The sequence below is a fragment of a genome, unplaced genomic scaffold (assembly GCF_019419815.1).
Source record: "Pyrus x bretschneideri cultivar Hongxiangsu unplaced genomic scaffold, Pyrus_bretschneideri_v1 Contig43, whole genome shotgun sequence".
In the NCBI taxonomy this organism is placed as follows: Eukaryota; Viridiplantae; Streptophyta; class Magnoliopsida; order Rosales; family Rosaceae; genus Pyrus; species Pyrus x bretschneideri.
The window spans coordinates 2,435,357-2,449,661 of record NW_025999757.1 but is presented as its reverse complement, the minus strand read 5'-3'; the positions used below and the strand labels follow the sequence as shown (position 1 = coordinate 2,449,661).

The following is a 14,305-nucleotide window of genomic DNA, read 5'->3' as shown; positions in this document are numbered from 1 at the left end:
AACATGTCAATTATTCCTAATTTAAATAGGATGTTTTGGGAGTTACCTTTTGAATAAAATCAATAAGAGATTGATGAGGAGTGATGAGAGGAATATGAAATAAATTCCATATTGATCACCTTTAACTCTTTGTTGATTGAGTCATTATTGTCCATTGCATGCGCGTGAGAATTCTGGTATGCCTTGAGAGTAATCTTGTCTTTCTTGTCCAAAAATCCACGTGTCACTTCCATGATTTTTGGGATTATTTTTGGCTCCACAAATGCCCCCACACCTACTGTGCTGCTCGCAAGAAAGGGCAATAGGTGTAGACATCTCCAACTTTGATGCAGATTCTCACTTGGACTTAGAATTAGATTCTTCTAAGAAAAGGAAATAAGTCACCACCAAAGCCTATTTAATCCTACCTTAAGTAGGGGATTAAATCAACTTCGGAGGACAATTATTTATCCCTACAAGAAATAGAGAAAGTTAGAGGATATTTGATCCCCCTCCCCTAGCATTCTTTTTCGCTTGCTTGTGCAAATAACCATTTTCTGTTGATTTCTTTGTCTTGCAAAGAACTTAATTTTCTTTGTCTTCTTCTTTGGTGATGCTTTCAGGGGGCAGTTGTCGGGGTGGTGCAGCACGTCGACTGGTAGGGACAAGGAGTCAGCTCGGCATAGGTCGAGGAGGTGGTGTGGTAGAGGCCACAACTTAGCTAAAGCCAAGGGTTGGCTTGGCATAGGTCGAGGAAGTGGCGTGGTATGGGCCACACTTTATGCTGCTCGGCTTGGTTGAAACCAAGAGCAGTTGCGCATCTGAGGTCGCGGCTTGAGGCACTGAGGTGCAGTGCTGGTATGTTAGCTTGCTTACTGGACCTTCAGTTAAGAAGAAATCATTTAGCTACTAAAGAGGCGTCAAAGCTAGCTGATTCAGCTGCTGCCATGTCTGTGCTACTTGCTAAGAAGAAGGAAATTGTTTGACTTTGATTTCTCAGTTGTCGTAGTTGGAGCAATCGATGATGATGCTGCCAAGATCGGAGTTGTTATAGATGAAGTGTAGGGTGAACAAGCTGTTGAGAGTGAAGTGGCTATTGAAGGCAGGATGGTTGCTAGAGAACCTAAGGTCATATAAGCTGCTAAATGAGTAGTCTGCTTTGTTTAGCTTGTGTCGAATTTCGGCGACCTTGGTATAAGTTTATCAATTTGCTAGACATTTAATAAATTGCTTTCACTTTACTCCATCTTTGTTTTTCTTGAAACTTTGCTTGCTTGATGCGTCTTGCAAAACTTTTAGCCATAAAACCGTTAGTTGGGCACATTACTTCGAAAAAGGATGATGATTCCACAGAGTCGTTATGGCTGTGAGTTTTGGCTTATTAGGGCGTCGAGCTATTGAGTTCATCTTTGGCTACTGCCCCCTCCCCCTCTCTCGACCATTTGTTGCTTAGCTGGTTTTCGAGTATCCTCTCGCATTGAAGAGCAGACCCAGATGAGTGTCGGGGAGTTGGTTTACCCTCCCACACTGGAGAACTTACCTAGATGGGTGTCAAGGAATTGGTTTACCCTCTCACACTAGAGAGTAATTAGCTTACCCTCTCACATTAGAGAGCTTGCTTATATGGGTGTCATGGGATTGGCTTACCCTTTCGCACTGGAAAATAATTAGTTTACCCTCTCGCACTGGAGAGCAATTAGTTTACCTTCTTGCATTGAAGAGTTTGCCCATATAGGTGTCAGGGGATTGGTTTACCCTCTCACACTAGAGAGCGTACTCGGATAGGTTTCGAGGAATTAGTTTACCCTCTAGCACTAGAAAGCATACCCGGATAAGTGTCAGCGAGAGCGTACCTGGATGGGTGTTAAGGAATTAATTTACCTTCACGCACTGAAGAGAAATTAGTTTGCCATCTCGTATTGAAGAATATACCCAGATGGGTGTAAGGGGATTGGTTTACCTTCTCGCACTAAAAAGCATGGAAATCGTTGTGAATGCAACTGAGGAAAACTAGACTGCTAGACAACTGAAATAACCCTCAGCTTGTGAGGTCTAGCTCGAAGATTCGCTTAAGACTTTAAACTGCTTGTGGAACCTGCGTAAGGGTGTATGTGGGAGCGCAGTGAACTGCTCCCGGACCTGATTACGCCATCCTTTGAGGCTCGATTGGTGATTAGCTGAGAATCTGAATGGATTGCAGTTTTCATCACTGCTAATTCTTTCGCTAGTAGAGGCTACTAGTACTAGCCTCTTAATTTGCTCCGTCATTGGATGCTTTGATGTTTGAAGTGTCATGGGCTCAGTCCGCATAGATAGGAGCCATATGGCAAGATCAGCACGGCTGGAAGCCGTGGTGCGAGATTGGCATAATTGGGAGCCATGGTGCAAGATTGGCATAATTGGGAGCCGTGATGCAAGATTGGCACAGCTAGGAGTTGTGGTACAAGATCGGCATGGTTGGGAGCTATGGTGACAAATCGAGGGCAACTGGGAACCGATAGCTGGTACGGATGGCTGTGAGCGCAGAGTTGTGGCTAACTTGGGCCAGGTTATGTGTAACAAGAGGAATTCGACCACTAGGTCTGCGATGCTTGGTTACTGGTGATGTGCTGCTTTAGTAAAGAATCATCTAGATTCATGGAAACAAGACATGCACTCTGGTTCTTGGTGGTTAGGCTAGTGTGTCCTTCTAGTACCAGCGTACCCTTGATACGCCATTAGGTTGAGTTTCTGCATTTGTTTGAATAAAAGTAATCTTTGTATCTGCCAATTTATGGGGATGGTTCCATCTGCTTGATCTCATTAATGAATGGTAACCTACTTATGTTGGTTATGTCTCGTTAGAGCGTCTTGCTAGTAACTTCTTTGTGCTGGAAGTCATGCAATCGTTCGGTCAGAAGCAACTCTACTTCTTCATGAATTTGCCTTTGTTAGGGGTAACGGAGCTTTCGGCTATCCCTGGTCGTGCCTTACTGGTCTAGGCTGCTTTTCCTTGTATTTGGCTCGTTTATGCTGCGGTTACAGTGCATGTGCTACGGTCTTAGCAAGCGAGCGAATTACTTGTAGGTTGCCAGTTGAACTTGAGCTGAATTGAGTGACTGCTTTTCTCCGTCCGTCATGCTACATAGTTCGATGTGAGGTAAATGATGCTCTTTGTGGGCCTAGGCACAAATGAACACTTCGCCTGAAAGGTTGTTCATATTGATTATTGAAGTGTGGCCTCAATCGTGAATGTATGCTCGTTTGTGAGCCTAATCAGGAGTGCACACTCATCCGCCCACTAAGACGAGAATATATGTTATCTCAAGGCCTAGCCGGAAGTGTACACTGCTAGAACACCCAGTTCGTGGCTGGTCGAGAGGCTACCTGCTAAGACCTTGCTAGAGAGGGTCGTCATCTGCCCTTGTCCTGTTTCGGGATACCTCGTCTAGGGCATGGTGCATCTCATTACGCTACAAAAGATGATTCACCAAGGTCGTTTGTTGCGCGAAGGCGCTAGTCAATTCTATGACTTGTTAAGACAAATGTTGTTCGCCAAGCTGGATAAAAGAGTTTGGACGATATGCGTCTTATTGAGTAGTGGAAGTGTAATGGACTTTGGGCACTAGATTTGAGCTGGGATACGTCAAATTTGCAAAAAATTGGAGTGAAAAAACCCCTGGTTTAATAGTTGGTCCAGAAATCTAAAGCCGGGACGGTTAAACTAGTCTTGTACTAATTGGGATCACTAGGTGGACCGCGGGAACAAGTTGGGCCATGAAATTACGTTGAGCCACGTGCAGGGCGTATGTGTGCGGTGCGGTTTGGCCTGCTTGGCCTTGGGCTGATGGTGTAATGGGCTATCATTGGGCTTAGAGCGCTTTAGGCTCGTGCTGAGTCATGGCTTAGGCTTATTCTCGCTTGGCTTGGGTTGGCTCGCCATAGGCATGGGACTGTGTAGGTTGGACTGGCGCTGGGCATTGCTGCATTGGGCCTGTAGCTCCTGGGCTTGCTGGAGCGTAATGATTTGGACTGCTTCGCATTGGGTTGGTTACCTGAGGCAGGCCGCCACAGTGGTGCCCATTAGGGGTAATGCCGATCCTTTAGTCATCATGTTAAGCCTCGTGGATCGTCATGGTGGGACTATGTCGTGATCTCCATCACTTGGTCCAGATCTTGGAACATAGGAAGTTTCGTTCGTCATGGTTTCTAAATTTCCTGTCATTGTACTTTTCTTTTATGTTTATTCAAAGAATTTTATAAAAAAATTCTGGGAATAAGAACGTACGAAAAATCTACGAATGAACGAGAAATGAGAAACCTTGAATGCGAGAGTCTTCTTCAAGTGTGTGAATCAAACTCTCAATGAAAGCATCAATTTGTGGATACAAATTTCCGCCATCTTCTCTTTTGACAAAAATGCACCTACAAAATAATAACACCTAAGATTAAGGCCAAAAGCCTCATGTGCCCATGATGAATGGGGTTGGGGGGGGGGGGCTGTGGCCAAAAAATCTTCAATGTCAAAGTTAGAATTTTGAAAAGAATGTATTTTGGAGTTTGTGGGTAGCAAATGACCTAGCATTTTAGTGGGATAAGAGCGGTATTTATAGGAGAGTGGCCGGCCATATATGGTGTAATTGGGTGAATAATTGCAAGTTATTTGCAATTAACATGGCAATTATTCCTAATTTAAATAGGAAGTTTTGGGAGTTACTTTTTGAATAAAATCAATAAGGGATTGATGAGGAGTGATGAGAGGAATATGAAATAAATTTCATATTGGTCACCTTTGACTCTTCCTTGATTGAGTCGTTATTGTCCATTGCATGCGCGTGAGAATTCCGATTTGCCTCAGGGGTAATCTTATCCTTCTTGTCTAAAAATTCACGTGTCACTTCCATGATTTTTAGGATTATTTTTGGCTCCATATAAAGCACAGAAAATAAAACTACAAATTAAAATAAAATATTATCAATCATGTCTTCAACATAAACTTTAATAATTAAATTCGGAGATGCAACCTGTGATATATGATTATGAATTTTAAGATATTTAAAGATGAACGTTCATTAAGAAATATGAATATTCACTGTATTATATAACAAATGAACCTTACGGCATCTGAATATGAATCTTATGAAATATATGAACATTATGATATCTCATTCTTATGAGTTTCGTGTTGATCATTTCACTCACCTGAAATGCCATCAAGAATGATAGTAATATCTCTGCACACTCCAATCTTGATCACAGTCTCTCACAATGTGGTTCAAGATTCTTGTGTGTATTGGTTTGAACAAAATATAAGAGTTTTTCGGATATTTAATAGATGTGTCATAAATATAGACAATATCTGACGATTTTAGCCTAAACTTAAGAGTTTCTTCAGTATGAGGTGAAGTTTAGACTTCACTTCCCATTTTCATATCTTTCTATAATTTTCTGGATATTTCTATGAAAATATAGACCATATCGAAGAAATTTAAACACTAGATTACATAATCGAAGAAATTTAAACACTAGATTACATAATCTACATCCAATAGAATCAAAGATACCAATTAGTACCATATAGTCCTGGCTACCCAACCTTCTTTACTCATGGCCCAAGCTCTACTGACATGGATGCAAATTACGCAACCTATATAAAATGGAGAAGACATCACGAATAATGTCAAGCAAGAGTAACGCATTATAAACGCATATAAAATACCATTTTATTGATGAAGGATGATCAATTTGGCCCAAGTGTTTGTTAGGACTTTCACCTTCATCCTCACCGTTTTAATTTGGAAGTAATATTTTTGTACTCTAGCTAATGTGACTAAACAATGCCTGGAAATTAATAGCAACTACAACAAGAAGTTTTATTTTATTAAGTGGGTTTGGCTGTATAAATTTTAGAATGTTTGTGTTATGTTTTGCACCAAGTCTATCATTAGTTCCAAATACTCTATATCTTTTCTTATAGTTACTTTCAAAGTCTTCTTAGTTCTTCCTTTATCCTTTTTGCTTTGAGCCTCCGTTTTAGAATCTTATCTTCTAACCAGTGCATCTGTAAATCTTCGGTTCACATGTTCAAACCATCTTAATCGATTTTCTTTCATCTTATCTTAAAATATGGTCGCTTCTACTTTATCTTGGATATTCTTGTTTCTAATCTTACTATTTCTCGTGTTTCCACACATTCAACAAAGTATTCTCATTTCTGTTACACTCATTAATGCCTTAAAATTAAGGGAACTTTAATGAAAAGCTCTCGGTATTGTTCATTTTAACAAAAAATCACATTTTTACACTAAAAAATCAATCATGTTACTATTTAATTTATTCTTTATTTTATCCTTATCGTTAAAACTCAAAATTTTCAAACTCTTTTCATTAGTTTTCTTTAAAATTAATGTTTTCATTTTTCTTTTCAATATCCAGAAAAGATATTGCCCGTTCTGCAAGTTGAAAACCAAGATGTATGTTGACACCGATGAGTCAAGGTCTTCATTGCACGTGGAACTACTACTACTCAGTACTCCAGTACAGTGCCACTTTGGATTTTGTACAATGTCACAAATCTCGAGGAAAAAGTCAATCTTTAAATGCCGTCTAGGTCTATGGGTCCAGAACACCAACCCGAAACCCTACCACCTATCAATGCTCCTCCTCTCCTCTTCTCTTCCCATATGCCCTTCTTGTCCTTCCGACCAACTGTCGGCGAGAATATTATATAATTCATAACAGGGTATTTCTGAATAAATAAACAAGTAAAATAACACAGTGTACGTGTTTGTTTTAGGCTGAGCTGTTTGTTTTATATACAATGATAAAGCTGAGCTGTTTGTTTGTACTTTCACTTTACAATTTGGAGGCACACGTATTTTGTAGTTTGATTTCATCTTTAGCTTCCACCCACCTTCCAAATGTCTCGAACCAATATCACTTGACTCTAGTCTCCATTTCCTACTTGTATATATATTGTTTCCCTCTAAACCTCTCTCACCACAAAAACCTCAAAATTTTAAGCCCTCTCTCTCTCTCTCTCTCTCTCTCTCTCTCTTGATCACATACAATTTACAGAAATATGGTTTCATCATCAGCATCAACTTCTCTGATGATCTCTCCAAGAAAACTAAGGTCAGATTTGTATTCTTACTCATACCAAGATGATTCAGAAACCCCACTAGTGGTTAATGTTCTTGCTTCTCTGATTGAGAGAAACATGGCAAGGAACCAGAGGATTGCCAAGAATTGCAGCAGCCTTTGGTACATGTCCAAGGACATGAAAAAGACTAGGATTTTTGAGTGTCATGAGACTCCTGACCTGACAATTCAGTCATACTTAGAGAGGATTTTCAGGTACACAAGAGCTGGGCCGTCTGTGTATGTTGTTGCGTATGTGTATATTGATCGGTTTTGCCAGAACAATCCTGCATTTAAGATCAATGTCACTAATGTCCATAGGCTCCTCATCACAACTATAATGGTGGCTTCCAAGTACGTTGAAGACATGTAAGTCTCTCTCCCCTTCCTTAAGTTCCCGAGATCCTATGATTGATCTCTTTCACAATATCGCTTATATGTGAACAAAAGTTCTAATATGAAGTATACATTTTTTTTCTTGACAGGAATTACAGAAATTCATACTTCGCAAGAGTTGGGGGATTGACAACCAATGAATTGAACAAGTTGGAGCTTGAATTTTTGTTCTTAATGGGGTTCAAATTGCATGTGAATGTGAGTGTGTTTGAGAGCTATTGTTGTCACTTGGAAAGAGAAGTTAGCATTGGAGGAGGGTACCACATAGAGAGCACATTGAGATGTGCAGAAGAAATCAAAAGAAGGCAAAACGAAGAGAGAAGATACAATCAGTTTGCTGGTGTTTTGCTGTAGTTCAAATGAGGGATATTTCTTTCCCCTTTTTATTGGGATTTTATCCTATACCATTCTTCTGTAAATATTGGTTTATAATATTTGTGAAAATGTATCATTTGGGTGGTTCAGGGAAGCTAATACAGAGTGTTGTCCTATTTTTTAGGTAAAGAAAAAGTACAATATTTAATTTCCAAATTGGCCTAATTATTGGTAACTGTGAAATCAAAGTAGAATAAGACCATGAAAGTGATTGAATTCTCCAGGTAAAAACAATGTGCAGCGGCCATTAAACACATCTAATTAATAGATGGAGGTGATGAGATTACTACATAATATAAGATATTTCGAATTTTTTAGTGTTAGATTTTTATTAAAAAATACAACAAAATAGGAATTACTCGTTAAAAAATTTTAGAATATCTCATATTACTCCACATCATTGTAAAATTTTGTGGAGACGACACTCTCTTAGTCTTAGAGCAGTTCCACCCCTAATACAAATGCACCAACACCCAGCGCATTTATCCACTCAGTGAACAATAATAGACCTCAATTGAACAGTAATAGGCCAAATGCATCTCCATCCCTAAAACTAAATAGCCTAGTCAATTTTATTAATTTTTATTATAAAATAATAAAATGACTTTTATTTTCTGACTTTTTAATAAAATAATAATAATAATATTATTATTAAAATATGCACGCTGAGCGAACCAAATTGTTATCCTCATCGTCCTCCTCCAATAAAACCAAAAGAGAGAGAGAGCTGAGAGTTTGTGCCGCATGCTGAGCAGCTGAGCTTTGGGGTTTAATTTCTGCATCTCCACCCCTACACTTCCCTTCCATTCTCACCGCCTCCTCCAAACCTCCACACCTCCACACCTCATGTCCTTCAAATATTTTTAATTTCTACATCTCACACCTCTTCATCGTCGAACCAAATTGTTATCCTCATCATCCTCCTCCAATAAAACCAGAAGAGAGAGAGAGAGAGAGAGAGAGAGCTGAGAGTTTGTGCTGCAGGCTGAGCAGCTGAGCTTTGGGGTTTAATTTCTGCATCTCCACCCCTGCATTTCCCTTCCATTCTCACCGCCGCCTCCAAACCTCCACACATCCACACCTCATGTCCTTCAAATATTTTTAATTTCTGCATCTCCACACCTCTTCATCGTCCGCTTCGTCCTCCCGTCCTTCTCCCTCCGTGGCTCCTTCCCTCTCGACACCCTCTCCTGCCTTGACCAGCTCCGCTCCTCAGCCTCCACAACAACTCCCTCTCTGGCGCAAAAAATAAAAATAAAAAAGGTGGTCGACATCACGCTGGTGTCAACATAGCGTCAGATGGGCTGGTCCCAAGGTTTGTCAATTTTGGGCTAGCCTGGAGACCAGCTTGGGCCAAGTGGCAGGCAATCTGCTGGGCTGGAAGGAGTTCCCTAGGTGTCGGGCCATTTTTTTGGCTGTGTGCTGGCCTATCCCACCGCCGATGGAAGTGCTCTTATGGAATTGCTGCCGTCCAGGTTGTTTTGGAACATTAGGGATGCTGGATAAGTTAAATAAAAGGATTCCTTAGTTCTTTTTTACTTTTAATTTGGTGAGGTGAACAAGTAGACAAATGAAGGCGGCTACTTTGGAAGTGTGTTAAGAAAAAGGTAACAAACATGACAAAAAGATGTAATTAAGAAACTACCATCCAGTTCTTAAAACTACATACTCACTTTCTCTATTACTCCACAAAAATCTTATTCATTTTAATTTGTTTCTTCACGCATGTGGGCTAATCAAAGTAACAGGAAAGGAAGAGATGCCATTTGTAAAGCACAAACATGAAGACTTGACCTTCTCCTTTGATCATTACTCTTGGGTTTGAATCCGTTAAACTGCATGTTGAACGTATTAAAAAGTTGCAAAGGATCAAGATTATGGTGGAGGATGCATCATTACCGACAAACGACAAAAATTAAGGAGGAAAAAGTGAAGAAAAAGAAAACAAATTGCAGTGGTGGAGAGGCCAAGTTCTTGGTAGGAGGAGCATCTTCTACCATTATAGACAGGCAAAGAATGATCAAAAGAGTACTTTTATTGTTAGTCAAAGATCAAAAGAGTACTTAAACACTATTTACTTCATCGTAAAATTGTTTTTATGCCTTGAAGGTCACTCATTTGATGTGGTTGCTTTTAGTTTTATGTTGTTAAACTCTTCGTTAATTCAACAGAAGGCAATGCTTATTCTTATTCACTATTCTCACATATCGTATGTATAATCAAAATAGAATCCAAGGAATGGAATTAACCTAAGAGACAAGGGATCTAAGGAAGTTAGATCAATGAGACATTTCTCTTATGTTAATTCCTAACACGTTCGTAGTCATAGGATTGTCAATCGGGTATTAACAATTTGCCACTAGTATGTATTATTTCAACACAATTGTGAGTATGACTTGTCTCAAGTCATCAGTGTTAGACATCAAGACAAACACATGGGTACTCAAAAGGTTATTGAGTTCTTTGAATAACGATTAACAAAGAGTTCTTATATACATGTCATGTAAGAAATCATAAGTTGCAATAATGCACAGTAATCATTTGACCTGAGATACCACAATTGCCTTTTGGGGACATCTTTGGTCGTTTAACAATGTAACAAAGACCATGCTCCATTTTGGGCATGTTCTAGCATTGTTTGGATCATTGATTTACTCATAGATATATATATATATATATATATATATATATATATATATATGAATGTACAACAAGGGATCTCTAACCCTTGATCATAGAAGGTGAATACTATGTGCTATGATTCAGAAGTCTTTGGCCAAAATGCATGAATATTATTTAGAAAGAATGTACCAAATCATATTCACATGAATTATAAATAAAATAATCACATTGGATAGTAGACATGAATGACTACCAACCAAACAATGTAATTAAGAGTATTGAATTAGCTAGAGAAGGACCGTATTGCATTGCAATTGTAATTGAATAGGTTCTTCATCACTTCTACTAAGCTTGGGTAGCCATGACATACTGATAGGTGTCACTCATGGTTTGTGGGAACTTGAAGATTAGCCATTACTAATCTTCATTATAGGGAGAATTAAAAGTAAGTTTTAATTCACAATCAATTAGTAAGAGTTACAATCGCCTATTGCCTCACTAACTAGAACCTAATGGATCAGAAGAATGAGATTGAAGAAATATAACATAATTAAATAGTTTAATTGAGTATGGTTGAGATCGTTAAAATTAGAAAGGCATATAAAAGCGGAACTAAGGCGTTAACACCATTAGGACTTTGTGAGAAGGAATTTGGAGGAACAGCTCTCCCTTTCCTCTCAAGTAGGCCGGCCATTTGGAAGAGATTTAGCTAGCACCAAATAGTCTCCTAGATCATCCATCTCCTATTCACATCTCACCCTCGTATGGAGACATAGAGATTCCATCCTTTTGGAACTTGAACATCCCATTCAAAACATCCATGGAGTAAAAATCCAAGCAGCAAGCAGAGAAATTGAAGGCCCCCCCTTGAGTGATAACCTTGTGAAAACAGACATGAGCTTTAAAAGTAAAAAGCTTCATCCTTCTTCTCTCTGTCAATTTGTGTTGGGTCATGGTTCATACTCACTAGCTAGGCTTATGACTTTCATGGATAAAGATTTATTTTGACTTTATGCTTGCATTATTTCCGCCTCTAATATTAATTTCAATGCATGTGTTGCTCAAAAAATTTTAAAATGGACAAAGTTTTTCCTTGAAAAATTTCACCGTCCTTACATATTACGGGCATACTTTTGCCACTACTACAATATTAGCTTTAGGTGTCAGATGATGGTGGCGGTTTAATAAGCCATTATGTCGGATAAAAGATATCCGACACATTATTAAGTTAGTGTCGGATAACAACGAAATCCTGTCGGTTATGTCCGACATAAATTCCTGGTGGATATTTAGTGTTGGTTGCAACCTCCATAAAATTATTATAACCACCAGTATTTTTGAATTCATTTTCTTAAATATTTTTAACATATTCTGGCGGTTTTTAAGTTAATTGTGGCGGTTATAACCGATAGAAATTGACTATTTTATTATTTTAGTTTCTGGCGGTTATTATTTTAGTATTATGGCGGTTATGACCAGCAGAAATTGACTATTTTATTATTTTAGTTTCTGGCCATTATTATTTTAGTATTATGGCGGTTATAACCGACATAAATTGACTATTTTATTATTTTTATGCCAAATATTTTTCAATTTGTTGTTCATTCAGATTTCTTGGTTAGAAAAAAATATTTTAGTTTGTGTGGTAAAATTTAAAATGTTATATATTGGTTAAAAAAGAAAAAAAAAACATGGTGTAAATATTTTAAATTGATGATCGAATTCATTCATTGCATTCTTATAGGGTCGAGGAGTGTAGTTATAAAAAATCATCAAAATAGAAGTTAAAATAACCGTTAAATTATGATTTTTTGTTTATAACCATCGAAAACTTTTGTTCTATTATCTAATCTCTGAATGTTTGTTTTTTATTTTTACGTATGCGATCTCAGAGTCTGTACAAACAAGTTTGAAGGTTGGATAGTTAAAAAACATTTCTTAGAATGCGTATTGCATCAAAACGGTAGATTAAACAAACACTTAGGGTTAATATTATACTTCCATTAAGTATAAAATAAGATTTTGTGATATTCACTAGTAATATTTTAAATTGAAGATAGAATTCGTTCATTGCATTCTTATATAGTCAAGGAGTGTAGCTGTAAAAAAATCATCAAAACCGGAGCTAAAATAACCGTTAAATTGTGATTTTTCGTTTATAACCGTTGAAAACTTTTGTTCCGTTACCTAATCTCTGAATATTTTTGTTTTTTTTATTTTTTATTTTGTGATTTTTTACGTATGGGATCTTGTAGAATCTACAAACAAGTTTGATGGTTAGATCATTGAAACTAGTTTCGTAGAATGCATATCTCCGTTAAATTTGCCTAAATTTTGAAGTGGGAAAAGTAATTTGTGCTAAATTTTTATTTATGTTTTTCAAGTATTGATTAGGCAAAATATAGTTTGTGTGATGACATTTTCATTGTACAATTATCTTTTTGTTTCTTTATCGCATATTTTACGTGGGTTATAATCTATTAAACCAAACAATTATTTATTTAAATTTTAAAAACGTATTCAATTTAAATACATATTATTTATTTATTTATTAAACCAAACAATTATTATTTTACTTTTTAAAATTGTAACAAAATTTTGGAGGGATTTTTTCCGCCATTTATTTTCTATCGGTTATAACCGACAGTAATGAAAATTTTCTATCGGTTTATATTTTAAAAAATGTTTTTGTCGGTTTTAACCAACCGTAATGAAAATTTTCCAAAATAAAACCCCTCCAACTCTTCCTTGTGCTGGTGCCTTCTCTCTTCCCCCTTAATTAAACCACACCCCCCCCCCTCTCCCCCCCTTTGGATGAGTTGTGAATTTGGATGATTTTTGAGTGAGGGATGTGTGAAACTGTTTATACTGTGGATTTGAAGGACAAATTGGATATGCGCTTGTGCCAATGATCACAAGGGGAATCATGCTCGGAGCGGATCAGCCAGTGATTCTGCACTTGCTCGATATTCCACCGGCTGCTGAGGCTTTGAATGGTGTCAAGATGGAGTTGATGGATGCCGCTTTCCCTCTGCTTAAAGGTAAATATCGAATAGAATTACTCGACTGATTTGTTATCTGTATATGGAACTGTGTTTTTATGTGTGTATGTTGTGGTGGAGTTTGATGTAATTGGCACTTGTTGTCAACATCGCCGTGATGGTCGGTGGCTTCCCAAGGAAAGAAGGCATGGAAAGGAAAGATGTCATGACAACGAACGTTTCCATCTACAAGTCCCAAGCTTCTGCACTGGAAAAGCATGCCGCTCCCAACTGCAAGGTAAAAAAATATTTAAATGTAACAAAAATTATTGGGTAGTTTGTTGATTTTATTAGGCATATGTTACTTGGTAATGATATGGATTTGTGCACGATTCAGATACACAACTCTATTTTCATGCAGATGGCTGATTTCGTCATTTTGTTTCAATGGTGTTATGCTATCTGCTCTGTTTTCAACGGTATTATGTAGTTGATCAACCCCCTTGGAAACCAAATAGCTTTTTATATTTTTTTTATTATTAATATATTTGCTGTCAGTTTTACTATTATTTATTCATTATTAATAAATTCTCTGTCGGTTATATCCGACACAAGTTTATGTCGGTTTTAGAGTAATTTCTGTCGGTTTTATCCGACAGAGAATGTTCTTATTTATTCATTATAATATATACTCTGTCGGTTATATCTGACACAAGTTTTGTCGATTTTAGAAGTTCTGTCGGTTTTAGAGTTTATCATAGCGATACTAATAAATGGTTTTGTAGTAGTGTGCGCCTCTTTCCCTTTTTCGTTCAACAGTATTTTCGAATGAT

At 37.7% G+C, this 14,305-nt stretch overlaps 1 protein-coding gene and 2 long non-coding RNA genes across 4 annotated transcripts; all 3 read left to right on the top strand.

Moving 5' to 3' along the window:
• The first annotated feature begins 6,842 nt into the window (after positions 1-6,842).
• Positions 6,843-7,998, top strand: LOC103935962 (cyclin-U2-1). Its single transcript, XM_009345799.2, has 2 exons — positions 6,843-7,467; positions 7,584-7,998. Exons 1-2 carry the CDS (start codon positions 7,040-7,042, stop codon positions 7,846-7,848), a joined length of 693 nt encoding a protein of 230 aa, XP_009344074.2. The 5' UTR covers positions 6,843-7,039; the 3' UTR covers positions 7,849-7,998.
• A 599-nt stretch (positions 7,999-8,597) lies between these two features.
• Positions 8,598-10,059, top strand: LOC125469519. The gene is made up of 2 exons (XR_007251804.1): positions 8,598-9,476; positions 9,618-10,059. It is a non-coding gene; the product is annotated as an uncharacterized LOC125469519 (long non-coding RNA).
• A 3,242-nt stretch (positions 10,060-13,301) lies between these two features.
• On the top strand, positions 13,302-13,983 carry LOC125469443. Of its 2 annotated transcripts, XR_007251745.1 has the most exons (3): positions 13,302-13,532; positions 13,614-13,770; positions 13,894-13,983. It is a non-coding gene; the product is annotated as an uncharacterized LOC125469443 (long non-coding RNA). The 2 variants fall into 2 exon arrangements; XR_007251744.1 differs by having other exon boundaries at positions 13,614-13,983.
• Positions 13,984-14,305: the final 322 nt, after the last annotated feature.

Coding starts and splice junctions, on each gene's coding strand:
- LOC103935962 (XM_009345799.2), top strand. CDS start 7,040: ATGGTTTCATCATCAGCATCAACTTCTCTGATGATCTCTCCAAGAAAA. Junction 7,468..7,583: donor TCCAAGTACGTTGAAGACAT/GTAAGTCTCTCT, acceptor TTTTCTTGACAG/GAATTACAGAAATTCATACT.